This window comes from Pogona vitticeps, chromosome 1 (genome assembly GCF_051106095.1).
Source record: "Pogona vitticeps strain Pit_001003342236 chromosome 1, PviZW2.1, whole genome shotgun sequence".
Taxonomy (NCBI): Eukaryota; Metazoa; Chordata; class Lepidosauria; order Squamata; family Agamidae; genus Pogona; species Pogona vitticeps.
Window position 1 is genome coordinate 133,242,597 of NC_135783.1, and position 27,611 is coordinate 133,270,207.

General features: G+C 42.2%; 1 protein-coding gene and 1 non-coding gene across 4 annotated transcripts in view; one reads left to right on the forward strand and one right to left on the reverse strand.

The window, feature by feature from the left end:
- The window catches only part of RNF144A (ring finger protein 144A), a 65,732-nt gene that overhangs the window by 24,372 nt on the left and 13,749 nt on the right, over positions 1–27,611 (forward strand). Inside the window, exons 1-2 of one of the 3 annotated variants that reach the window (XM_020777340.3) lie at positions 11,411–11,902; positions 17,871–18,016. In XM_020777340.3, the coding sequence (XP_020632999.1) occupies positions 17,882–18,016 (135 nt within the window). In that variant the 5' untranslated portion in view covers positions 11,411–11,902; positions 17,871–17,881. Of the gene's footprint in view, positions 1–11,410; positions 11,903–13,610; positions 13,879–17,870; positions 18,017–27,611 lie in introns of those variants that run through there. The other 2 variants (XM_078389238.1, XM_073001202.2) reach the window with 2 other exon arrangements.
- On the reverse strand, positions 7,260–7,425 carry LOC140703546 (U1 spliceosomal RNA). The gene has a single exon (XR_012082882.1). It is a non-coding gene; the product is annotated as a U1 spliceosomal RNA (small nuclear RNA).

The following is a 27,611-nucleotide window of genomic DNA, read 5'->3' on the forward strand; positions in this document are numbered from 1 at the left end:
CTTGATGTGCATTTGTGTAGGGAAGTGTTATCTTCCATCTCACAATGACCACTTCCCACCTTCAGAAGTTAAGCTGGCTCATTATCCATTGGCATGTGTTGACAGAGAAGAAGGATAGGTTGCTTATATGGGACTGGACTTGAAGTGGTCACCTGTGACCTCAGACAACCCAACCACTGTCTTTGCCGGGCACGGAAACTGAACTCCATGACGCAGGCAGAGGAGATCACGCTCAAATGAGGGTGGGAGGACCCCTGCCAAAATGCTCCAGCTCGGCTCTAGAAAGTTCTGAGACGTGCACCTGCACAGAACAGTCCGTTGCTGGGAGTTCACAGACAACCGCTCAAAGAAACGCAGTTGCAGGTAAGCAACTACGTAGTCCTCTTTAATCTCTTGATTTGGACAAGAATCCTATGTACTTTGAACAAGCAATTTCAAATACTTTGTTTTTAGATTCCTTGTATTGGAGGAGCAGTTGGGGGGGTGAGGATTGAGTGATTCTTTGATAGAAACTGACATGTGTGCTTCCCCCCCCCCCCCAAACAAACACATCTCTGAACTATTTGGGGCTCTTTGAAGCATTTTCTAACAAGGTTGGGTTTTTTATTTAGGATGTTCTTTTGAAGTGCTTGATTCTAGCAAGCAATTCAGCTGTGCGGAGTTTTGTAGTATAACATATGGTGGAGATTTTTGGAAATCCTTTCATCACCATTCATTTAGAAAAAAAATACCTGTTATCTGAATTGTTTCCTTCCCCATTACAAAATACTTGCGGTGTATTTCTGCCTACATTAATATCTGAAGATTTAATTAGTAGAGATGTCACTTAATTGATGTGGAAATACTCCATGTTCTATTCAGATACTGTTCTTCTGGGTAGATGTTCCTAGTAGCATATATTGAGGGGGAGGGATCCTTTTAAACTGGGGAAAAGTTTAACCATTCAGATTTAATTTGTTACTGGAAATGTGCGAAAAATAGCTTGGAAATACTAAGTTGGGCATTCAGATCTAATTTTAAGTTGAACAGTTAAAAAAAGTCTTGAGATAGTGTCCCTTTAGAACCTAGGTCCTATTTTTATATTTGAGAGGGTAATTTTGAGCTACAATACTGTCTTTTTAGGACACGGTGGTCAGTAAAATAAACAGGAGAAGTTCAGTAATGAAAGAGTGTGGCCCAGAGAAAGATTCACTGTTAGTACAGTGGGATGGCTTTAAATAGGCACATAATGTCCTGAAAGATGATTTTGTTTTACCACACGACTCAACTGAGATGCAGTGGATGGGTCTTCCTCTGTGATCTACCCAAAAGCTTGAATAGAGGGTTTTGGAATGCGGGTTTTGGATCGGTTTGGTCACAGACAGTTCAAGCTGAAGGCTGCATATTTCCCACCATCTAAAAATGCTTTTTGGCTATTGTAAAGTAGACTTTTTAGTTCTGTTTTTACCACAAGTCTCTTAATAATAGCTAGGTTTCCAGTGAAATACATATTTGTAAGATTTATTTTTGCCCATTTTTAAGTGGAAATAATACCTGAGGGTGGAAGGGCTATTTCTGCATTTGCACATTGGAGAAAGACAAATATTTTGACCTTATCCAAGTAAGAACTTTTACAGAGGGCAGACCACAGGGGAATGGCCTGACTGAGACCATCTTCCAGAGCTACAAAAGTCACAGGAACTCAGCAATGTAGCTTTGCTCATTTTAACCACTCCAGCAGAATAGAGTATTGTATGCAAAACTACAAATATATGGGTGCAGATGACTTTTTGATGGAAATCAGGGGTAGGGAGGGGAGACACTGAACTATCCCGCCAGCCTCTGATGAGTCAACTCTGTATGGGCCTATTGTACTTGCAACTTACTATGCTACAGTAAGAAAAAACTGGAGTAGGTCCATTTGAATCAGTGGAAGATATGGAGAAGTTGACTCACCATCTTGTCTGATCCAATAGATTTATTTATTTATTTGTGTATTTGTGTATTTGTGTATTTATTAGATTTCTGTTCTGCCCATCTAGACCAAAGGTCTACTCTGGTGCAACTTACTATGCTAAGCAACAGGATTTCAGCCACTAAATTGCCAGGATTTGCAGAATTTTGTAACACTGCAGAACAGTATTCTGATTTGGCGCATTTACAATATGTCATTAGTGTTTCAGTTTCAATAAATTCCAGCAGTGGCACTTCAGGTGAGTCATGCACAGTAGTTTTGAAGTTTTGCTGCACCTCTTGGCCTCTGTCCAGACTGACTGACATGGATATTGCTCATACAGTTTCATATGTGTGATCTGGAGGGTAAAACACTTGGTCAAGGTTTTACATCCGCATTTTAGTGATTGTAGTCCTTACTTGAAGCCCAGGGGAGTCAACCTTGGAAGATTTTGTTTGTGTGTGTGTTTTCATATATTTGTTTTAGCTAAATTTAGAAAAATATATCAAATTCTTAGAATTTATAAGAACTAAACCATTTACAGAACTGGGATAAAAATAAACTCCCAATTTTTTAAAAAAGTTTTAAAGGCAGTGATCTTATACACACTTGTTTGGGACTAAACCCCTATTGAATGCAGTGAGATTTGCTTCTAAGCAAAAGTATAGGGTTACGCTATAAGCAACCAGGGTACCTGAGTACGTTTTACATACAGCCCGTTGACCGCTTCCCCTCCGCCTCCCCTCCCCCTCCCCTATCTTAGTCGGAATCCTAAGATAAAAGGAAGGAAGCTGTTCTTTTTTCTGGTACTGTTTTATGTGCATAACGCTTTCTGCTGAAATGGGTACATCTTGGGGTGTCACGTCAGGACGTGTTTGGAGGAAGCTTTTGTTTGATGTTCTATCGAAACCGCAGTGCCTTTGGAATGTGCGGTTCTGAAACACACAAGTGGATGCTTTGTAAGAGGCACCAGGATTTACTCAGGAAGTCACTATATTTGAGCGAGCCCTTCGTTAGAGGCTCAGATATTATTAACGTTGACATAGGTAGGGTTGCAAAAGGTAAAATAGCCTGAAAGGAAAATTCCTCCCAGAATAGTCTCCTGGCAGGACAACCTGTACTCTTTCACAGAGCACAGTCAGCACAATATGACGTGTGTTGTCTGCTGGATGGGGCTTCCAGTCACTGTCCTTTGGGAAATCTGTGCAAATGATTTGCATGCAAAAAGTCATTATGAGTATGATTTCTGGACCTCCTGGATAAAAGATCTCTCTGCAGAAGGATCTCTAAATGTTTGGAACTTCTGGGCATCTAACTTCAGAAAGTTTGCCAGTTGCCATGTTTTAATCCTGAATCCAGCTAGGCAGTGCTGAAAGAAGGAGGAGAAAAGAAAACACTCTTCCCCATTGTTGGGTCCCTGTAGGGGGTTTCTTGTAGGGGGCGGAAGGTGACTTTTCACATGTAGCTTACAACTGCATTAAAAACTGAGAATTAAAATGAAATTTCAGCCCTACACATGCCTAAGTGAGAGGTAGCTTCAGCCATCTCAAAAAGAATCTAGAGCCACCTTTATCTTTAAAAGATCACTGAAAACTTGGTGATTTAGGCAGGGATTCAAAAACGTTATACTCAGCTGAGCTGGGCTAGCCTCTCTGATCAAGTCTGCTATCCTAAATGTTTTACAAGTTTTGAATGTTTTATGTTAATATATTTTTATGCTTTGATGGTATTATTTCTTTTCATTTCTTTTCATTCTATGTTTTGTTGATTGTATTTTAGTCATGTGGTTTTATACCTTGTAAACCATTCAGAGTTGGCCTTTGGCCAAATGGGCAGTATAAAAATAAAATAAAATAAAATAATAAATATTTTTGTCTATTTCTGGCCTTGAGTGCAGTTTCACCTGCAAGTTGCCTAGATAAGGTCCTTCTCTGGAGTAGGACCCCACCATGGAGGTTGAGAATGGTGGTGGTATGAGCTCTTCAGTCGCAGGCAGGGTCCCATTTCAGGTGATACGGGAGGATACTGAAACTGTATTTTAACATAACTGTTACAGTCATATGTGCTGACACTTGGAAACGTCTTGAAAATTTATCTATGTACCTGCAAAACATAAACACTGCTCTGTATCTATGCTCTGTATCTATACCACAAATGCTCTGGATGTACAGTATCAGGTATGGTTTTATGCACTTTATCTCAGTGGTATTTTAGAATCTTATTTTGTATTGGACCTTATACTTCCTTAATGCTGTATACATTTTATACATTCTCCAAATGGTATTCTGATCCTGCCCTTCAGACCAAGGAACAACAAAGACCATTCAGGCCTACAGAGACCGCCATACCTGATAGAGTCTTTATGGCCCATCCATGGGCCATCTAAATAAACAAAGAAACCCCCATCCTACACCAGGAACTGACATTGTGGTGGTAAATTGGCCAGATGGCTACACTGGAATGTGGGAGGGCAGGAAGGCCAGAGATAACATACGCTTGAATTACCCTCCCTTGAAGGGCACACCAAGAATCAGGAAGAACACACATAAACATATCAATAGATAAGAGGGACTGTTCCCAGACTTTCTGGGAACATCTTGGGCACAGGTCAAAGAAACATCAGGACATTAAATGGATATTTTCTTCTGACCAATAGATTGGCTAAGTTAGCACCTCAGATCCAATCAGGAGCAGGATCCAAGGTTGGGGTACAGATGACCAATAGCAATGTAGTACTTTTATGGCTCTTTGTCTACAACCATGATAAAACATTGGTTCACTCTTTGTTCTGGGTCTCCCTCTGCTTTTAAGATGGGAGGCCCAGCTGAACTTTTGTACTTTTGTACTTCAGTAAAATTGGCTTATTGTTCAGCTGCCTTGTGTCTTAGCCTGTCAGTGGTTCTTGCCAGAAAACCTGAACCCAGAATTGGCCAGGGTCTGCCATTCATGATATTTGCAGTGCCAAAAATAGATGAATAGCCACTGCAGATGGTACTTGTTGTGAGTCTACATTGTTTGGGGCTAATGTGTAGAAAACAAGTTTTTAATCTGGTTTGGGAAGCTTGTGGTGGTAGTTCATGAGCAGGCTGCATTCAAGGCCGGAACTACAGTAGTACCTCGGTTTACAAATGCCTCGGTTAACGTAATTTTCAGTTTACGAACGGAAATCCATAGAAAAGAATGCCTCAGTTAACATTTTTTTCCAACAGTACAAAGGAAGTTTCCCCAGGATGCATTCTGCCTGGAGGTTTATTCCTATGGCTATCCGCGTTTTGGTTTATGAATTTTTCGCATTACATAACGTTCCAGAGAACACATTAAATTCATAAACCAAGGTACTATTGTATAACATAACACGATGTCTACTTTGACCCTCATTTAGAGCAACTACATTTAAGATGAGATTATTAATGTCCGATTTGCAGAATTAGAGCAGATTCCACAAGGCAGGAGGCTCCGCTTGACACATAAATTTTGACAAGTACAATTATAGGAATTGTAATTTGTTTATAAAAACTGATAAAAATTCAGGTCACTGTTCATTCTGCTTTGATGTCTAAGCCAAGAAGGCTATGGCTAAAAATATTACTGAGGATCTTTTGGATGGTGCCCTTTCTCCCTTGCCAATCAGCCGATTGTTAAAATCCATGAAAAGTTGAATTTGCTTGTCAAGAGCACCTGGGACTTTCTTTCAAGAGAAACACAGCTGTATGACTTCTTTTCATGGGAAAGGCATCTAATGTTAACTGTTTCCAAACCAGAAAGAAATAAAAGAGGAAATGCATCACTTTTTTAAAAAATCAGATGGTGTTTTGTGTATTTTCAGATGTAGCTGGATGTGTAGGCAAGCAGGCAGGCATTTTGAAATAAATGAAATGAATGTACAATACATCTCACTACAGTGCTTAAGAGTGTAATGAGGCCTTTGTGCTTTTGCTAAATCTGCTGTCCACCTGCTCAGTATTGGTGGGCAACTCCAAAGTCCTTGTTCGTTTTCTCTTTAGTTGATTCTTTAATTTTAACCAGCGGTTCAAATAGAGGACTGTCCTTTGTAAAATGAGATGTGATACTCCAAAGCACTGTTGGTCATTACTTTTCAGTTGTGGTAGTTAAAGGACTTCCATTCGAACTCCCTTCCCCAGAGGCTATCTTTAGCATCCTGCTGCTCTTGGCAGATACACAGATCTATGACCCGGGGAAGCTATATGGCAAGCTGTCCCTAAAGAAGGCTTGTCCAGTGCGAAACATGAGTTTCCAGTTCCAGGCAATAACCATCTTATTTTCCCTCTTCACCAGCTTGTCAGTGAAGCCAATCACTGAAAACCTGTCACTTAGTGTAATAAGTTGAAACCAGAGTAAGCCCACTGACTCATCAAATCCCCTCTGAATCGGGAGGGGGGGCACTACTCTAATGGCAATTTACTGCACTCAACCATAGGATTTTAGCAACTGTTTAGTGATTCTGCTTTATTGATTTTGCTGCATTTTAAGATTTTGCCATGATTTACTAATCATGTAAATTTTTGTTTTTGTTGTATTGTTTTTATGGGAGTTGCCCAAGAAGTTTTTAAACTGAAAGTTCACATATTGCTCTTTCAGATAATACAATCTATCAATAGGGGGCCGGGGAATGTGATCTGTAAACTCCTATATCTGATGTGTATGTTTTGATCCCAGGAATTGGCTCTACCAAAAATTCTTACAAAATGTGTTCCTTGTGCTCCCTCTTTCACTCTGTATGAACTGTCTCAGACTGGCAGATAATTAGGTTGGAAAATCTTCCATGGATTCCTTGCACATGTTAACTTCAGTTGTTGACATTGGCTAAGGGTCAGAATCATCACACATGTAGATTTGCACAACAGCCCTTTAAAAGCTACTCATAAGTACAGTGGTGTCTCGCAAGACAATTTAAATTCATTCCATGGAAATCGCTCTTTTGCAAAAACACTATCATGCAAAACCCAGTTCCCTCTTGGAATGCATTGAAATCTATTTAATGCGTTCCAATTGGGGGGAAAAAACACTGTCTTGCAAAACCCAGTTCCCCATACCATATTGGGAAAAAACAATCCCCTCACCTGCACTGCCTTTGGAAATTCAATGGTTCTCAGATAGCTGTCCCCCTCTTTCTCTCTCCAGCAACAAAGAAAGAGAATGAAAGAAGTCAAAGCAGCCCCCTGGCTCTTGATAATGGTGACTCCTTTTGCCCTGATTGATCCTTTACCATGGGGGAGAAAAATGCAATATGAGACATCACCAGGACTTGCTGCCTTTGCAATAGGTCCTGATGACCCAAAGAGAGATAAAAAGGAATCTAGAAAAACCAGAGAAACCACAAGTGCAATCTCTCATTAACACAAATTATGCAGTTGAGTTGCCTACTTTTGGTGAAATCACATGGATCAGCAATATACCTAAAGTGCAATGGATGAGCCTCTCCCTGAAAAAACCACTTCTGTGACATAGTATTTCCCCTACAAGGTATGAGTTGGAATGGCCCTTGCATCTCCTACCCCCTTATGTCCCTTGACCCACCAAGTCATGGTGACCCCCCTGGCTGCACCTCCCACTCAGTACAGGGCTGCACAGCCCCAGTCCTGCCAGAGGCCAAGAGAGCTCCTCAGTGTTTTGGGGTGCCCTGCGGGACCCCCATCAGGGGCTAGGTGTTCCTCCCACAATCCTCTAGTGCACAGGTATTAGCATAAGGTATTAGCATATGCTAATGCCTGTGCACTAGAGGATTCTGGGAGGAACACCTAGCCCCTGATGGGGGTCCCGCAGGGCACCCCAAAACACTTATGAGCTCTCTTGGCCTCTGGCAGGACTGGGGCTGTGCAGCCCTGTACTGAGTGGGAGGTGCAGCCAGGGGGTCACCATGCCTTGGAGGGTCAGGGGACAGAAGGGGGTAGGAAGTGCAAGGGCCACTCCAACTCATACCTTGCAGGAGGAAATACCATGTCATAAAAGTGGTTTTTCCAGGCAGAGGCTCATCCATTACACTTTATATTGCTAATCCCTGTAATTTCTCCAAATGTGGGGAGCTCAACTGCATAATTTGTAATTTCCCTGGTTTTTTTTTTTTTTTACAGTCTCTTTGCCCTTTGGTTCTTGTCTATTTTTACCATTCTCTATCATTTAAATTTGCAGTCATACTTCCATTGGTGATGCTTTGCAAGGTGGTTTTCCCCCCATTGAAACACATTCATTACATAAGACTTAATTTTTTTATCCCAAAAAAGTGGGGGAGGAAGTGTATGCTATTGTTTTTCCAGGAGGCAGACTCTGCAAAGCTAGCAGCATAAACTTCCTCCCACACTTTTTTGGGATAAAAAAGTAGGTCTTATGTAATTAATGTGTTTCAATGAGGGGAAACCATATTGCAAAACAGGGTAAAAAAAAGCCCTATCTTGTGAGGCAAAGACCCAAACATCGCCCAGTGAAAATTGCCCATAAGAAAAACAATTGAGGCACCACTGTAAGCTCAAGTGGGTTCAGGGGGACTTGCTCCAAGCTAAGTGGATATAGGATTCAACCTCCTTAACTCTTTTTGCTGCATCTGAACCAAACAGTTGATTTCAGTATTTGGCATTCTTTTTCTTAGTTCATCTGGCTCTCTAGCATTGCTAAACCACTTTGGGGCCTTGCCTGGGAGAAGCAGTCTAAAAATGGAACAAATGAACTAACTCTAAAATTATGTTTGAGTTTCTGTTCAGGACAGTCAGAGTAACAAGATGACATTCCAGTTGAGGCACTTTTGAGTGAGGGGGGGTCAAGGTTAAGATTTAAAATAAGCAGACCATAATGCCTTCATGAGATAATTCTGAATTTACAAAATATGTGTCAGTGATTTGTATTGGTGTACGAATGATGCAATTTCCCTCAAATGAAGTCTGATGGCTTTATCCTGACAAAAATAGGCTGTTCTTAGAAATTCCCAGCTGTGACATTAATGATCTGCAGACTAGAAGAGGGAAGAGCCATTTCAGATCTTAAGGGCAAAATAACTAAGTATCATGGCCAGGAACATTTTTAAGTGGATGTCCTTCTATACATGGAGCAGCTAAAACAGACCCCATCTTGTTTTATGGTTATTTTAGTAGATTTTGTACACACAGTGAATAATTGTTTACAAAGTAGACTAGCCATCAGGAAACTTAAGAGTTGCAGCTTTGAATTGTTTCCACATACTGTAAACTGTACCTCATCACATTCTTTTGTTTGCTTGTTTGAGACACTATCGTTATTTCAAACAAATCGCCGTACAATTTTCTTAGTGTATTGTAGTAGCAAATCCTGGGTGGCATGGGTCATGATGAATATAGCAGGCAAGCGAGCACTTGTGGCTGGACCCTCTACAGCTGGATGGTGATGGCAAAAATCGGTCTTCTGCAGTAGAAAGGCCCTCATATTCCAGTTAATGTTGGCCCTGACATGGGTCTTTTTACTTCATGTTATGAATATGATTATTCCTTCACACTCAGTGGCTTTGACACTGTACAGCCAGTTTGCCAAGGAAGTATGGTAGATAATAGCATAGGGATGCGTGGGCTGGAATTTTAACTTCTCTAGTTATTTAACTTTTCTCAGCGCAACTCCTTGTTAACACCTTAAGAAAGTGGGAAGAGACTTGATTCTGTTTGTCTTTGTTTTAACTTATGTACCGCCCCATAGTACTAGATAGAGCACTCTCTGGGCAGTTTACAACATAATTATGCAAACGACGCATTCCCCCTCAGCAAGCTAGGTACTCCTTTTACTGACCTTGGAAGGCTGCTTCCACCTTGAGCCAGCTACCTGAATCCATCAGGGTGGATTTGATTTAAATCAAATTAAAATTTTTTTACTATTTAACTAAATAAATAATAATTTTGTTAAAATTTAAATTGTGACTTAAATTAATTTTCTTTTAGAAATCATTGGGTTTTTTTTTTATCCATCCTGGAATCCATTGAGATCAAACTCAGGTCATGAGCCAAAGCTTGCTGCAGTAGCGCAGTTTAACCACTAAAGGCTGTTGCTGGCCTGTTTGAAATTCCCTAGTTCCTGCTGGATAATGGACTAATTCCCCCTCCCATACCCCAGGGGTACTTTGTAGGAAAGTAAGTAGAGCTTTTATTTATTTATTTATTTATTTTATTTATTGGACTTATATACCGCCCCATAGCGCTACAAGCACTCTCCGGGCGGTTTACAATTTTTAATTATACAGGCTACACATTGCCCCCCCCCCAGCAAGCTGGGTACTCATTTTACCGACCTCGGAAGGATGGAAGGCTGAGTCAACCTTGAGCCGGCTACCTGGGATTTGAACCCCAGGTCGTGAGCACAGTTTTAGCTGCAGTACAGCGTTTTAACCACTGCGCCACGTAGCTCATTTTGCACTAATGTGAGATTGTATGCAGTATAATGTTTCAACTACCTCTTGGTTGCCTCGCCCTGGGCTTTCCAGGCCCTCTGTGAGATACTTGCAGCTAAGCCAGCGGCAGCCCCAACAAAACTGTCCTGATGACGTTGGAGTAAAATCATCCAGAGATACCCTGTGAGTGGGTATTGAGGACAGAGTTGGTCGAGGAGATTTCAGGAGGGAAGAGACCGAACAGAATTCATCGCTTCATAATTTGACTTTTTAATTATTACTATATACAGTGGTGACTTGCTTAACGATTGCCCCGCATTACAACAAATCCGCTTTACGACAATCTTTTTGGTCTAAATGGCGGAATTTCGCTTTGCGATGATCGGTTCCCTGCTTCGGGAACCGATTCTTCGCAAAACAATGTTTTTTAACAGCTGATCGGCAGTTTCAAAATGGCCGCTGGGTGATTAAAATGGCTCCCCGCTGTGTTTAGGGATGGAGTCCTCTCTATACAGGCAGCGAAAATGGCTGCCGTATGGAGGATCTTCGCTGGACGTTGAGTTTTTACCCCATTGGAACGCATTGAACGGGTTTCAGTGCATTTCAATGGGGTTTTTATTTTCGCTTTATGATGTTTTCACTTAATGGTGATTTTCCTGGAACGGATTATCGTCGTTAAGTGAGGCACCACTGTATCTACAAAAGCTTGCATATTTTTAGTGGTCTGTTAAGGTATCACTTATTCTTGCATTTGCATTTTAATTTGTTTGGACCACACGGCTCCACTTTATTTCATCTCCAAGAAGTGGCCATGGTATTCGGGGATTCTGGGAGTCGGTGTTTCAAAAAGTAACTTGTCCAAACTCTGGAAGAGATGCTGTGGGAGAGTGGAGTTGCCCATAGGATATGAGCGGTTCTCAGCTAAGTGAAGTAATTGTGCAGATCTCCTGTTGCTTCATTTCCCAGATTGCTTCAGTCCACCCATTTGAGCTTTCTCTCTCTTTCTTTCTCTCTCTTGATTCCTGTGGGTTGCCGCTGAAAGCAAAATAAGAGATATTTTGCTGTCAGTGGCATATTTTGCTCTCCCTCCGCCCCCCCCCCCCCAACACCTCATCCGCACTTACAGAAACTCTGTAAAGGCTCCATGGCAGGGCACTCAGGCTACAGCTATAGCCCTTCTCAGCAGGAAATAACACAACCCTGGGTTTCAAAATATTAAGTGTTCTACTCCCACTTGGCTACTGCGAAGTAAACAGGCCCCTTTGTTCTCTGCTCTGCACCCGCTGAGGACTCGGTGGTTTTTTTTTCTTGCCAAGAGAGGACAGACTTCTTTCTAATGCTGTCGAGCCAAATTCTGTTTGTCGAGACAGATATATCCAAGTAGAAAATACCCTTCCACATCAGCTGTGAGGATTCACATCAGTATAAATAGCCACTTTCCCCTTTAAGATATGCAGACTTGCAGCCAGAAATGGCTCTGTCTCCCCGCTTCTGTGTGTTTTAAAAGAAAAAGAGCACAACAAGCAATTCTCAGAGCGCTTCTGAAAGTGAAACAAAGCAGCATCGGAATAGGACTAGACCAGGGACGTTTCTCTCCCTCTTCCTCTCAGGTAAGTAATTTTGTGTTGCAGAAATTTACGGTATATCCAGTGCTTCATGGTGCTCAGGAGTACTTGATAACCTGGTATGCTAGTTTCATTCTGTGTAATTATGGCTACTGATTAGTTGAAAATCTGTTTGTCTGGAAGCCAAATAGGGAAGTACAAAAATAAGACATAGGGTTTCTTTTTTAAGTATTTATTTAAGGACAGGGTGGGGAATACAAAAAGTAAGGGGGAATAGGGAAGAGGGAGAAAAGGGTTAGGGGGATAGGAGAACGCGGAGTATACCATCATCCAATCAATTCATATTACAATAACAGATCAACTTTTTTTACTTTTTCACAGTTTGATTACTCTCCTGCTTTCATCTTATCATTTAATTTTAGTTTAATTCTATGTTACTCCAACACTATCTGGTAACTGCAGCCATTTATACAATACATCCCATCGCTCAGTTTCCTTTTGAATTGAACAGTCTTTCAGGCCATCTGACAGAATACCCATTTTTGTCACTTCCCATATTTTCACAATAAGATTCTCTTGTTTCAGTGTCTCTTTCTTGAGATTTTTCACATAATGCTTTTTAATTTTGGAAACTGCATAGGTCACTGGATAACTCTCTATCCCATCTGTGTTACCTGGTGTCGTGCCCAATAAAGACGGTTCTAAAGTTTGTGCAGTTTCATTTAAGTTTTGTTTGGCATCTAATGTCCCCTCTTTCGTCACTTTCATCAGATCTTCTATTTTGCTAAGACCTTCATGTACTTGCTGAAACCCTGTTATTATTATCTTTTGCATAGTAATCCGCCATTCCTTTTCTATTTCTTGTACCACTGTTCCAAAACTTTGGGATTGAACAGACCAAGTCTCCTTTTGTTGTCTTAAATTTTTGGAGGCCATCTCAGGTTTACCAATGAATTGGGTTTGTATAAATAATACGTTGCCCTTAACCACAATGATCACCCCTTAGATATCCTTCAACAATTTCCACAATTTTATCAACAATCCAAACCCCTAGTCATAAACCTCCCCTTAGATCTCCCTCCGGTCTTTATCCAAATGCCATAATATAAAAATCAACTTTTAACCCAGCAAATTCAAAATCAAATAGAACAGTGGCACAATTATTTCTTCTTCTCCAGAGTTTAGCACGCTTCTATTATCAGTCTCACACACAGTCCGGCAAACAAAACAACAATCACAGAGTCTCAAACTGTCCAATAGCTGTCCTTGAAGCCTGTCTTATGATCTTTCCATTAACCCCTTGATGCTCCTCAGTCCAGTCAACCACGTCAGCTCCTTCTTTCTTCTCCAGAAAACAACCAGATTCTGTTATTAACAGTTCACAGAGTCCAGGAAAAGGCAAAGAGAAATATGTCCCAGCCAAACTGCATTCACGAAACTCAAGTCTCTTAAATCCTGTCCGATGGTATTGAAACCGTCTGGGATTCTTTTCCAGAAACATAAGATTCATTTTTCCATCTCACTCTCTCGGCTTTGAAATCAGCCTGCTATATTAAGAGTTCACTTGGGGAGGAGAGTTCGTTTCGCTTTTGAGGCAAACTGATAAGATAGGCTCGCTGCTGCTTTTCTTCTTTCAGCCAATTATTTTCATTCTTATTTTCAGCTTAATGGAGCTGTTTCATAAATCAAAGGCTTCAGCTTACTTAGTTGTTATATATTTTAAGCTTATATTGGTTGTTCTCTTCTCCCCCAGTAAAGGGTTACTCACGGCTCCGTGCCCGATACGGCGCCCGCTCCAATCCGTGCTGGGTGATTTCTTCAGAGGGAAGAAGTCCAGGTTTGCCTCCCTTTCTTCTCCTTCTGCTGCTCACCATCTGCTTCAGAGAGACTTCTCCTAGATTCTCCTTCGATCCCCATTTCAAAAAGGGGATCCCGGACTGGACGGTTCCAGTTTTTCCAGAGAGAGCTCTTCTCTGGAGCTACTGGCAGCACCGCAACAAAGCCCCGCCTCTCCATAAGACGTGGGTTTTGACATATTTGAGAACTTTTTAGAAATAGAAAGACTTAAAATTTATGAAAATAGAAAATAAAAGACCTGGCCAAGAATGATCTGTGTTGCATTCTAGCATTTGTAAACTACTGATAGAAATGGTGCCTAACTCACCACATTGTCTAGAACTTCCTAGTTTATTCGGACTCACTCCCTTTTTATTTTGGTTCTTCCCAAAGTGGACCTGAAGTAGAAACTGACCCTAGAAAAACAATTCAGGGTTTGTTGGTTTGTTTGTTTTAAGCAGGGCTGCAATTGACAGTAATGTGTGTCTCCAGACATAGTAGGGAAGTGTAAGGAGAAGAATTCATGTTCTTTCTAACTCAAGCCTTGTTCCACATGAAAACTATTATAAAAATAAATAGGTTTATAGTGCAGAATGAATATGCGCCAGTCAGTGGAGCACAAGAAGACTAACTTGGGTATTGAATTTGGCCTGGGAAGGATGCATTGAGTGGCGAAATAGATTGACCTCTGCTGTAACTCAAGTAGTTTTGGGTTTTGGTGGGAAAGACTAACTGACATCAAGTTACCTCTAGCCTGCAATATTAATAATTGGGGGGGGGGGTGGTTTCAATGCTGTCATTACCCACTACAGCCTAGTCTGCCATATGACAATAAGGAACTATTTGCAAACTCCATTAAATGTTCAAAATGAAACAAGATGTTAATTTTGGGAAGGAAGGAGAGGTGGAGGTGGAGAAGAAGAAGGAAGTTGGTCTGCTCAAGCCCTTACAGCCAATATCCTTGACATGGGATTAGGGTGCAAGTGGGTCCCATGGGGCTGAAGACCACCTGTCTGTGTATTAAATGGGGACCAACACTCCTCCCAAGTATCCTTTCAGAAATATCTGCTTCAACACATGTTGCTGTGAAGTATAACACAAGACAGTGTGGATATTGATCCTTAGTTGAGGATTGTGTGGTTGTTATTTACCTGTACTGTTTTCATTTTGTTACGTAGTATTGGTTGCTCAGTTTTGGAACGGATAGTCACTTTCAGACCTAAAAAACTAGTTCCCACTCCAGGGCCAAAGGGATATACTTTCTGCCATTTCTTTTGTGCTAATGAAATATCTGGGCCACAGCAACAGCGCATTTGCAGCCTTCTCTGTCTTCTCTTCTCCTCCCACATCCCTCCAGGTACAGTTGGGTCATGTTGCCAGACCGTCTTGCATGACTGTTGCTTTATGGCAGCGAGGGTGAAACTATGGCACGTGTGCCACAGCTGGCACTCAGAGCCCTCTCTGTGGGCACACGAGCCATTAGTCGCCATAGAGAAATACTAACCTGTCCTCCGATCCCGGGTTTTGGCACTCCCCTCTGCTGGTGCAGTGGTTCAGTAGAGGGGTGCAGTGGTTGACGATTACCAATCCAGCCTGATGGGGGATTGGAGGACCCATAAGTATTTCTTTGTTAATACCGCCCATGGGGGGAAGGGAGCATTTAACCCTTGCAGTGGAGGAGCAGTTGTTTTTTCTAAACTAAAATCTCAGTATTTGGGTTTTAATTGCAGTGTTGGCACTTTGAAATAAATAAGTTGATTTTGTGTTGCAGTTTGGGCACTCAGGCTCAAAAAGGTTCACCATCACTGCTCTATGGTAGCATTTTAGGACAGGTTTTTCAAAAGTAAGAAAAACAGTTTGATCAATCTCACTTGCCTAACCATGGTTGGAAGGCTGCTGGGGGGGGGCTGCCCAGGACACTGTAGAACCACAGCAAATTAAATAAATAACAATTTGCTGCCTCAGATTTGCCGCCTGAGATTGTCCTCACTCAACCTAATACTAGAGTCAGCCCTAATATGGCTCTTTGATTATAATATGACCCTTTTAGGATCAGGTTTCGCCAGTATAAAATGATGCAGGGGATGGATGAAGTGGAGAGAGGGAAGCTCTTTTCCCTCTTATGCAATACCAGAACCAGGGGACATCCACTCAAGTCAAGTGTCAGGAGAGTGAGAACAGACCAAAAGAAATTATTTCTTGACCCAGCATGTGGTTAGTCTGTGCAGCTCCTTGCCACAAGATGTGATGATTGCATCTGGCCTAGATGCCTTTAAAAGGGGACTGGAGGAAAAGTCCATTGCAGGTTACAAACCATGATGGGGATGTATAATCGCCAGGCTTCAAAAGAAGATATCTCCAAATGCCAGATGCAGGGGAAGGGGTATCAGGAGACAGGTATCTAGTTGTCTCATGTGCTCCCAGAGGCATCTGGTGGGTTCACTGTGAGATACAGGGAGATGGACTAGATGGGCCCTTGGCCTGATCCTGCAGGGCTTTTCTTATGTTTTTCAACAAAAGGTAAGGCTTTCAGAAGGCTTTTATACTAACTGTAATCCTTCATTTTCTTCCTGCTCCTTTATTCCTTTGGATAGTCACAGTTGTTTTTGAGGAATGACTCCAGAATCCAGCACTGAATGCAGGGTGGGGTAGTGGTGGCTTTATGGCTGACAGTTACCATCTGTCTGTCTCTGTCTCTCTCTTCTCTCCCCCCCCCCCCAAGCTCTGGGTCTTACACTGTCACACACTGTCACATACCCTAAATCTTCACACAAGCAAACAATTTGTTCTGAGCCTATGGTGCCTTTTTTATGGATTGTATTTTGGAGCTAATATCCTGTTCAGTGACTTTTTCTTTCCTTTTTTCCTCTGGAACAAAGTTCATATTTTTGGATTCTCAGAAGACGTGACCCAGAATTCCCCCTGAAAATAGAATTGTTTGAGCTTTTTTTCCCCCTTGCATCCAATTCATGCCAAGTCGGTACCAGTTGGGGGGGGGGGGGAATCCCTTTATACAATGCTGTCGTGCGGCCAAGAGTTGAAAGATTTTTCTCATTTTCCTGACGGGCAGAAGGCCAAACTATAGAATTATTTTGTAACCCTTGAAGGGCATCTGACTCCAGCCAGGGCTTATAGCAAAAGACAGTATTTTAAGCTAAATATATATTGGGAAAACATATTGGAACAGCTCATGCCAATCAGTTATCTAGTTCGATTATTGTTTATTAGGTGTGCATATGCATTGTTCTGGTTATACTATATAGCAGGGGTTATACTATATCCCAACCCTTTTGGAACTGTGGACCAGTTGGGAGGGGGTGGGCTCCGTGTGCAGGGGGCGGGGGCATCCCTGTGCTCGAGGGGGGCATGTTGCACTTGCAGGAGGGTGGGGGGCAGAGATCCGTCTCCGCAGCCCATTCCTGGGAAGCCCACAGACTGGCACCAGGAGTTGGGGACCCCTGCTATACAGTAGTTGTATATTTTTGGTATTTAGTATTGTATATCACAGCTTCGGAATATATTTGTAGACATGACGAACATTAAACTATACACACGCCACCCTGGTGTTGTTGCTGTTAAAAAGTTTAGGAGAAGCAGAATGTAAACATGCTAGCCAATGAATTAACTGTGCTGATAGTAGCTGACACCACAATTTGCATTGAATAAAAGCCTCCCATTTTAGTTGCCACCTGTTTTTAAATGTAATATTAACTTAATTTTAATTTTTGTTTTGATTACATTTGTGTTATTTTATGTTATTGCCACTGTTTGTGAACCACCCAGAATAACCCATCGGTCAGATGGGCGGTATAGAAAAATGAATGCATGAATGAATTAATGAATGAATTTGTTGTTTGTTTGGCTTTTTACCTCGCCCATCTAGATTCAAACGAATCTACTCTGGATGGCTTGCAGTCCGAGCAATATAAAATAAGAAGTGAAACAAGCAAAAAGAAACAAACCCCCCCCCCCAAACAAACAAAAAGAAAAGTAAGCAAAGTCCAAAATGGGGAAACACAGGGAACTAAGTGATGGAAGGGGGAAGGCGTGCCTGAAGAATCAAGTCAGAATGAATGAATGAACGGTGCCTCCTTCCCCAACTGTGGGTTCTCCGAAACTAAACTCTATTAAAAACAGTGAATAAGAATTCTGATACAATTTCTGTCTCTCTTTTCAGATTTTTCTGCAATGACTACAGCAAGATACAGACCAACTTGGGACTTGGTGCTTGATCCTCTTGTGTCGTGTAAGCTTTGTCTTGGGGAGTTTCCAGTGGAGCAGATGACAACGATAACACAATGCCAATGCATCTTCTGTACTCTGGTGAGTAAGGGTCAGACTTTGCCTACACCGTGGCTGCCTCCTGTTCCACACCCCAAACTCCCCATCAGTGCTGCTGTCTTTGTGGATCTGTGGGTTGGCCTTCTCTTGCTGTCTCCTGTGAAATGTCTGATGGGGATCATTCTGTAGGCACGTGGCAAACATATGGCTTAGTCCTGGGCTACTGGAATTCTTCTGCATCTTCAGTCGGATCCATGTGCTCAAATCCACATGTCTAAGCCTGAAAAGAGAGTGAGAATTTGGGTCCACTTAAAGGATGATTAGAGTGTTTGTGTTAGCGATGCTTATTAGATGCATTGAATAAACGGTGCCCACTTCCCAGCTGTGGAACAGTTGAGCAGAAATCTCTGGCACTGGAAAATAATACTTATGTGATGTTACTGATAGCATTTTTGGAGGCAATGACAGTGACAAAACGTGGTAGAATAAAATAGTAACATTTCCTGCTATTAAGAAAATGGGAATGGTGCCATGACTAGGATGTTGGTTGAAAACTTGAGAACAGGGATTCACATCTCTGCTTAGCACAGGTGGACCTTGATTATCTTTTAGCCTAATCCAGCTCACACATATGTTGTGTAACCTTCCTGATTACACAAGAAAAAGAATAAGATAAAAATAGAACAGATAATGAAAAATATCAGAGTAAAGTGGTAAAGACACATGTTTAGCATACTACTCTTCCATGGCACTTGTGCAACGTAGGCCATTTTGTTCTAATCTGTTTCACAAGGTTGCGGAGAAGATTAGAATGGGAATAATTCTTATCAGCTTTCACTCTTTAGATAAAGGAACAGAGGGATGTAGATTCGGTGATAATGGGAGTATTATATCAGACAGTCTTCCAAAGGTAGTATTTGGTGACTGTATCAGATTTTTAGATGGGCAGACACTAAGAGTGGATTTGGGCCTGGCTATTATGATCAATATATTTTATTTGAGGGTTTGTGTTTGTTCATCCATGTGTCTCCCCCCCAAAAAAAACCCATTTTGCGGAAAGAGGGAAGTAGAATGAACATGTCTTGCATCAGCACGGGTTGCAGCTGAGAGGCAAGAGAACAGCCACATAAATCATGGCACAAAGGGTGGATATCTGAATTTCAGAAAGCAGCAGAGTCATGAAAAAGAAAAGCCATCTGGGTAAGGTCAAAAGTATATAGAGAACAACATGGGCAGGAATTATGGGGGAGTCAAACTGCCTCCCTCGAATCAAAAATACCAAAGGTTCCTTTAGTATGTCTTGGGAAGGGCAGCACTTACAAAAGGGAGCAGAAGGATAGTAAGGATTTAGTTCTGTGCAGAGATCCCCTTCCTTCATTGACCAAAATCATCAATATCAGTGTCCTCCACATTCTACTATCCGTGGAATGTGTTTTTTAGTTGTGTGGGACTGAATGCAACTCATAGTAACTAGAATATGTTGAGTATAAATTTTTTCTCTGGGGGGGGGGGAACCCCAGTAAACTAATTTAGCTTCAGTCTTGGTTTTTGTCTTGCTTTAGATGAAAAGGTTTTGATTGGCTTTATTCAAAGTGTATATATATATATATATATATATATATATATATATATATATATATATATATATATATATATATATATATATATATATATATATATATATATATATATATATATATATATATATATATATATATATATATATTGGTAGAAGAACAGTGGAAGACTACAGTGTATAATTTTCTGTGATTTCTGCTGATATTTCTCTGCATTCCTTTATTTAAAATGTTTATATGTCCGTCCCCATCAAAATTCCAGGGTGGTGTTAGAGAAATCTTAAACAAAAATCTGGCACAAAAATCCACAGCAAAACTGAGAAAGTCTCAATATGCCAGCTTTTTTAGTGATTGCAGAAAAGAGGACCCATATGCCTGATGAATGGCTTCTGTGACCTGTCTTAATGGGAGAGATTCAGAACCAGAAACAGAGAAAGGCTTGAGTGTACTTTTCTCCATTGTGCTGAACTTTGAAACAAGCACCGGGGACTAGAAGTGGGTGTGGAAGCGTTGGTGTGTGGTGAGCGTTAATGGCTACCGAGCCACATTGGACCATGTGGAACCCGTTAATTGAGGATATAAGGTGCCACAGGCTTCTTTTGATCTCCATAACACCGTTAAGAAAACTCTCCAGTAATGGAGCTGAAGTAAAGGAGGGCCCCTGCCACACTCTAGCAGATGTTACTGGCCTAAGAAGGCCATCCTCCACCTTGTCTTCCTTAATTATCCTATATTACTCAAGTTCAGGACGGCTTCAGGAAAGGGTTTGGCCCAAACGGGACTTTTCTTCAGTATTTTTTTCCTTTGTTTTATCAAAAGAGTTCTTCAGTCAACCAGGCAGTTGTTTTTCATTCTAGTCACAGTTTCCCTAACATCCTCTGATGTGGAACCACTAGCATATTTTCTGAGTATTTTGTTGAGGGCACCTGCTGGAAATGCTGGTCACTTTTTCTCCACCTCTTCTTAGATATATGTCTAACCCAGTGCCATTTAAAGGAGCCATTCCTCACACTGCCATCGCAAGCTTTGCATAAGTCATGTCAGTGATTAAAAATGACTGATATTCTCAGGAAATTGTTTCTGGCCAGCCAGGATTAGGATTAACTACATGACCACAGAGAGACTCATTTTAAGCCAGCGTTTTCCTGCTAGGTTGAGGGGGGGGGATTTGAGAGTTTTCCCAGGATGTCAGGTTATTTTTCTTTGGTGTAAAGATGATACATAGGACATTAACTTAGCATTTTTGGGAGACTTTCTTGGAGAGGAAATTGCCACAAACAAGGTAGATTTGATTTTTTTTTTAAAAAAACCCTTCAAACATATCATTTGATAGTTAAGCTTTGCACATTCTCTAGGAGGCTCCTATCGAGTTTGGTTGAGCCTTTTTCTGTCACTCTTGCCACAGTGTCCTTTTCCCTTCTAAATATTCCACAAACACCCAAAATGTAGTTGTGAAGCTGCTAGTCCAGATTGGGAACTTCTAGGACCTGGGAGAGGGCAGCTTCCAGCCCCATTAGATGCTTTCTCTGAATCATAGTGCTAATATTCCTCTTATTCCTCTCAGTCACTGACCTAGAGGGTCTTTTTAAAAGTAAACTTACTAGAATAACCTTATATAATATCGCTGTCCCGGGTACCCATCAAAGTGAATTTTATGTCTTGAATAACAAATCCACTTGGTAAATGCAGCTGTAGTAAACCCATTGAATAAATTGGACCTGTTAAGTCAATAGTTACAGGAGTCCTGTTCATTTAGTGCAGTGGTTCCCAACCTTGAGTAACCTAAGTGTTTTTGGACTGCAGTTCCCAGAACCTTTTTGGGCCCAAGTGCCCAAACCTTGGGGGGGGGGAGGACGGGGGGCCGTGGCGGAACCGGAAGTGGTAGCGGAAGGGGTGAATCCCGGGCACAGAGGTGCCTCAAGACCCCACTCCAGATCCACCGCCAGCACCAGCTGCTCCGGATCCTGGCCCGCTGCCTGTCAAAGCACCAGCACCACAGCTGCAGCCATCTCCTGAGGCTTGGCTGGGGGGGGGGGGATAGCAATCCAGCAACTTATGGCTCAGGTGCCTGCAGAAAGGGCTCTGTGTGCCAGCTGTGGCACACATGCTATAGGTTTGCCATCACTGATTTAGTGGATCCAGCAATTGGATTTAGGCTAAAGACCTAAAGGACAAAGAATCTCAGCTTACATTCAGCCTGTGCAACATTGGTGTATAGATGACATAGGCTTCATTCTTCCTCCCCTCCGTTGTTTCCTGTTTCTGTCTCACTGTGTTTTGCAGAGCTAGTTTTTCTTTGTATTGAGACAAAGGCGAAAAGGAAACTAACCACTGTTAAGTCCAGTCAGTCTCCCCATTTGCACAGTGAAGCTACCTGACTAATTTCATGTGTCATTTTTCTAGCCCTCTATCTATGTAAGGAGCTGGCTGGATAGCACAGTGAGTTGGACCTCTGGCTGCAGAGTCAGAACTTGGGAGTTCAGTTCTCCCTCTGGGCCTCCAAGAAAAAGATTCCCTACCTCCTGTGTAGCCTTGGGCAAGCGACAGTATCTAAGGGCACCCCCGAAGAAGGGAATGGCAAACCACCTCTGAGCACCGTGTACCTAGACATCCCTGGGAAGGACTGCTATACCTCGGAATTGACCAGATGGCAGATGCTTTATTATGAAATCTGTAAAGAGGAGCTAAATGTCATAGACTGGCATCCGTGGATTTGAAATTCTGGTCCTTCTAAAGCTCGCTGTCGTGGAGTTTGTTTAAATGCTGCACCAACTCTTGTTATGGGCCTTTGTGTTTAAAGCTTAGCTCAGTTGTCTCTGGCAGAAGAACTGGGCCTCTGCTCCTTCATATTGAAACTAATAGAGAGGGAGGGAATGACATCCATTTCTGGGTACAGGTATCTCTGTGCATATTTCTTTCAGCTGCATTGCCATACAGATTGTTGCCCTGCAAAATGCAAAAGATTGTCCGTGTGATTAACTTCAGCAGCAGGTGGCAGTTCACTACTGAATAACTCAATGGTTAGATCCCTGACTGCAGAGCCAGAGGTTGGGAGTTTGATTCCTCACCAGTGCCTCCTTGACAGGAGCTGGACTTGATCATCCATAGGATCCCTTCCAGCTTTGCAGTTCTAAGATGATGGTGGTAGCAATTTTCTCTACAAAAAGCAGAGCTGCTTGAGGGAAGAATGTCTATGAACGGGCACGCAGACAAAAGTGAGAGGGGGAAATGGACTCTATGTGAGTTGCATCAACACTTTCCCATATCCCCAAAGGGCAATGTTTGTGGCAAATATAAAACCTTACCCAATATCCAGGAGATGTTTTTATTTGCAACCCAAGTACATTTTTACCAGCGGTGTCTATCAGTTTTCTGTAAATATGTTCCGAGGTGAATGAAATACTTGTTCACTTTTTCATTATGTGAACTCATCCTGTGGGGTATGTTGATGAATGTCCTCCTGCTGAGCTATATATTTGTTTTACTGTAGCTTTGATGCATGAATATTTCATACCGTATGTCACTGTAAAAGCAGTGCTCTCTGATGTTTTGTTACGTATAGCAACAGCACAGTGTTTTCTGTTTTGTGAAACAGCTTTCGTTCTCTCCTATTTGGCACTTGACTGGAAACCTGAAACCCTTGCAGGGTGGGCATGAATTTGAGAGAATTACTATTTTTTCCCATTGGCCTTGTGATCATATTAATGAAGCTGAAGTGCCAGGTAGTGCAAAGGGATTGGCCTTTGACTGAAGGTGTCAGGAAAAGGAGGTGGGGGAGCATATTCTAGCTAATATTGGCAAACGTTGTAATCTGGGTGGGAAAGAGACTTTTTGTTTGTAATTAATCATTCATAATTACAAAGTGCACTCGTTTGAAAAGTGCTCTGTGCGGTGCTAAATGTTGTCATTAATGATGTATACATTTCCATTTTAATTCACTTTCCTTATTATTAGCAAAGGGCAGTAGAGGAGGAGGAGCAAGCTGGATCAGTCTTGTCGAGGCCCCTGCTGTAAGTATCCTCAGAGTTTAGGAATGCTGGGTTCTTGACTACATCTCCCAGAATCCCTGATCCCTGACAGTAGCTATACACACTGTCGAATTCTATGTCTATAATCTAAAAAATAATTTTAAAAAAAGTTTTCCAAGCCGTTGTTATTTCTCAGACTGCAGATACCATGATTTTTCCATTCTTAGTATTTGTAGGTACCTTCCCAATACCTACGGTGGTGGGACGTGGTGGCGCTGTGGGTTAAACTGCAGAAGCCTCTGTGCTGTAAGGTCTGAAGATCTTCAGCTGTAAGATCAAATCCACATGACAGAGTGAGTGCCCGTCGCTTGTCCCAGCTCCTGCCAACCTAGCAGATCGAAAGCATGCAAATGCGAGTAGATTAATAGGGACCATCTCGGTGGGAAGGTAACAGCGTTCCATTTCTAAGTCGCACTGGCCATGTGACCACGGAAGATTGTCTTCGGACAAAACGCTGGCTCTATGGCTTGGAAACGGGGATGAGCACCGCCCCCTAGAGTCGAACACGACTGGACAAAAAAAATTGTCAAGGGGAACCTTTACCTTTATCTCCCAATACCTGTGATGCACCTGGGAGAAAGGCCTAAATTTGAGACTTAGTGAGGCCTAGCTGTGCTTGGCTTCCTGTTCAGAACATACAGCTCTCAGCTAGCACCAGAGCAGGAACCGGGAAGCTTGGGTGGAGCTAGGCCTAGCTAAGTCTCAAAACCTTCCAGTTTAGGACTTTTCTCCCAGGCGAGCCACATGTAGGTATCTGGAAGGTGTGTGCAAGTCAGGTAGAATTCCCAGAATGGGAGATTGTAAGATTTGTCATCTAAAAACTACAAAAATCCCACCCCTGCTTCTCAGTTCAATGTACAACACTGGAAATATATGGCTAGTACAATTAATGGCATTAACTTCCATGACAAGTGTGTCTCTTTCCATGATTTCTTATCAGCATGTAGAGCTGTGATGCGCATAGAGCTCACCTGTCTTCATAGTTTATTTCTCTTTACACAAGAGCTACTCATTAACAGCAGTGTTACGAGAATGAGGGGAGACCATTCACATTAGTATGCAGTGCAGTATCATTGTGTATAGAAATCTTCTCAGAACCCTGATTGTGGGCAGAGAAACGGTGGGAGCATTTCATAGTTTTCTCCAGGGAAGATTTATTCTACTGATTTTTTTAAAAAGATACTGCCTTGGGGAAATAAGCCGGCGTGGAAGAGTGGGCAAACTAAGAGTCATGATTTAACTGGTGCCTACCAAAACAGCAGAGTCTCTGTTGCTATAGAAACAGTAAATTGAAGCTCTTCAGATATACTGCATGGATAAAAGCTGGTACATTATTCTTATGAATTCATTTATTTTTCAAATACTGGTATTGAGCTTGTCAAACGTGCTGATTCATGAGTCAGCTAACAACCAAACAATAAAAATAGCTGTTGAACTAAATTAAAAGAAAATAAAAATCGTCAGCAGTATCGCGTTGTACGAAAGGCTGAGGAAAACAAAAATGTGTCCAATCCTTTTTTAATGGATGTTGCTGGGCAAGTAAGCAGGGGGCAGGCATTCCAGAGGCAGAGGTTCATGGAAGAGCTGTCAACCCCTTGAGGTTTTCTCAGCATGCATTGTTTAGTCCTTTCAAGTAGGGGTGGGGAAGCTTGGGCCCTGCAGCCAAACCTGGCCCTTCGGGGGTCCCAAACAGGAACAATCTTAGAATTGCAGAGCTGGAAAGGGGGGGACCCTCTGGATCACCAAGTCCAGCCCTTGTCAAGGAGGCCCATTGGGGAACTGAAGTCCCAACCGATGCCTAAACCACTGAGCTATCCAGGAGTTCCTTAAAAGTATAGGTTTGTCAGCCAGCCCTCTGGTGTTCTCGACATGACCATGCCCTTTTACTCAGAACTTTTCTAAAAATTGAATTTGGCCCTCAGTTTGAAAAGGGGTTCCCCAGTTTGCTTTAAAAATTAAAATGAGCACTCCGGAGTTTCCCCTAAAAGAAACAGGCAGCCAGTCTAGTAGCGAAAGGTGAACAAATGATTGGTATAGGATGGACTCTAACTTAACTGACAGAGTTGTTGTGAAGATGAAAGTGGCAAGATGTGTGGTTTTTTTTCCGTGTGCACCAGTTGTAGTTTCCAAAACACATCTATCAAGCAGACCTGCATAGACCTCTCATTGGAAATGTCCATCTTCGCCTTTATCAAGGCATGCAGAATTGCAGCCTCATGACCTACGATGTAACGTATTTTAGGATTGCTGGAAGGTATTTGTTGTTTCATTTTTGCTTCTGAAAATATCCAGGAGGTCTTTAAAATTCTGCTTACCAGTGCTGCAGAGTTGCATTTTCAATTTTGCAGCAGGAGAAAGTTTAATGAAGATGCCCAAAATGTGAGACTTGCTGCCTCATTTGATCCTTGTCTCCCTTCTCACATATTTATTTTGTAGGGTCACAGCCAGTAAGCAAGCAAGTAGCAACCGCTTCTGCTTATCCTTTCCACCGTCATTTTCCCCTCTCATCTCCTCAGAAGATAGATAAGCAAGGGACAACATTCAGCAGGAAGGGGGAAGAGGGTCAGTAGGTGGTCTGTTCCAGATGGTGTGTGGAGGCTTCTAGAAACATAACCCACCTTAAAAACAAGGAGCATGGTTCTTTCTCACCCTGTTTGCCGCTGTTTTGCTATAATATTGCTGAGCTTTAGAGGTGGAGCAGAGGAAAATGTGAGGCCCCAAAGTGGGTCCAGTATCATGCCCGCCCCCAAATGTTGCTCATAACCTGATTTAAAGAGGAGAGAAGCAGAAAGAAGCAGAGTGTAGCCCCAGATGTCAGTATGAGGAGCAAAGGCTGTAGACTTTGGACTTAGGCCAGCAGAACCTATATTGAGGGATAGAGGATGAATATAGTGTCTTTTCTGCAGTAAAATTAGATGAGAATCTTCCTTCATGACGTTTTTCTGGCATGATTTCATAGTTACTTTCTCTCAGATTAAGGGTGGCTGCAGCTTTGAATAGATCATCCTGCTATTTGCATCTACACCTGGGGAGGGTTTTTGTGGCTAGAGGTACTGGGCTGCACCTGGGTCATCCTGTTACTGTTTGTCCACATCTGTCCAGAACTGCTATTTGAGGTCTCCATCTCGATGCAGCGTGCCCTCCCCTTTTGCCTGTCTTCTCTGCGCTCTCCCCTCCTCCTTCATCTCTCCTCTCTCCCCTCTTTGTTCTCCTCATCTGTGGGGCATAGAGATAGGCCACCAGGAAAATGTTTATAGGGACATGCCCTCAAATGACACACATCCATAATATGTGTGGGTCAGCATAGAAGGATGCAGTACAAAGGTGCACATGAGCGGATTCTGCACCGGAGCAAATCACAGCAAAAATACACAACCACTGATGTGTGACACAAGGAGCATTTCAGCCCTGCTTTGGCTCCGTTGACATTAGTTTCACTCCTGCATTGTGTGGACAGCAAGATACGGTATCAGTATCATGGGTGCACGGAAAGGTGAGACTCTAATTTAAAGTATCCAGTTGATGTGAGGATTAAATTGTATGTGCCGGGGGACAGGGGGTGATGTATGCTGCGTTCAACTTCTCGGAGAAAGGATGGGATATAAATATAAGAATAAATATGTACAAAGGAAAAGATGCTAATAGCTTACTTGAGGAAGTGCATAAACAGATGGGAGAAATGATGTCAGTGTGGGAAAAACTAAAACAGAAATACAGAGGCAACTGTGACAGATTTACATTAATACAGTTAATTTTGTGCTGTCAAGCCAGAATGGACTTATAGCAATCCTAATAGGGCTTTCAAGATGAGATATTTAAGCAGTAATTTTACCAGACCTACTCCCCCAGGAAATTTCCATGGCTAAGTCGGGATTCGAACCCTGATTTTCAGAATCCTAGTTCGTCAGTCTATCTGCTAGGCTACACTGGGTACCCATGTGTGGGCGTTTTTCCTCTTTTCTTAAGCTGTCCTTTAGTTTAACTTTGGGATGCTGAAGCTTAAGGGCACAACATAGGGCTACATGCTGACCC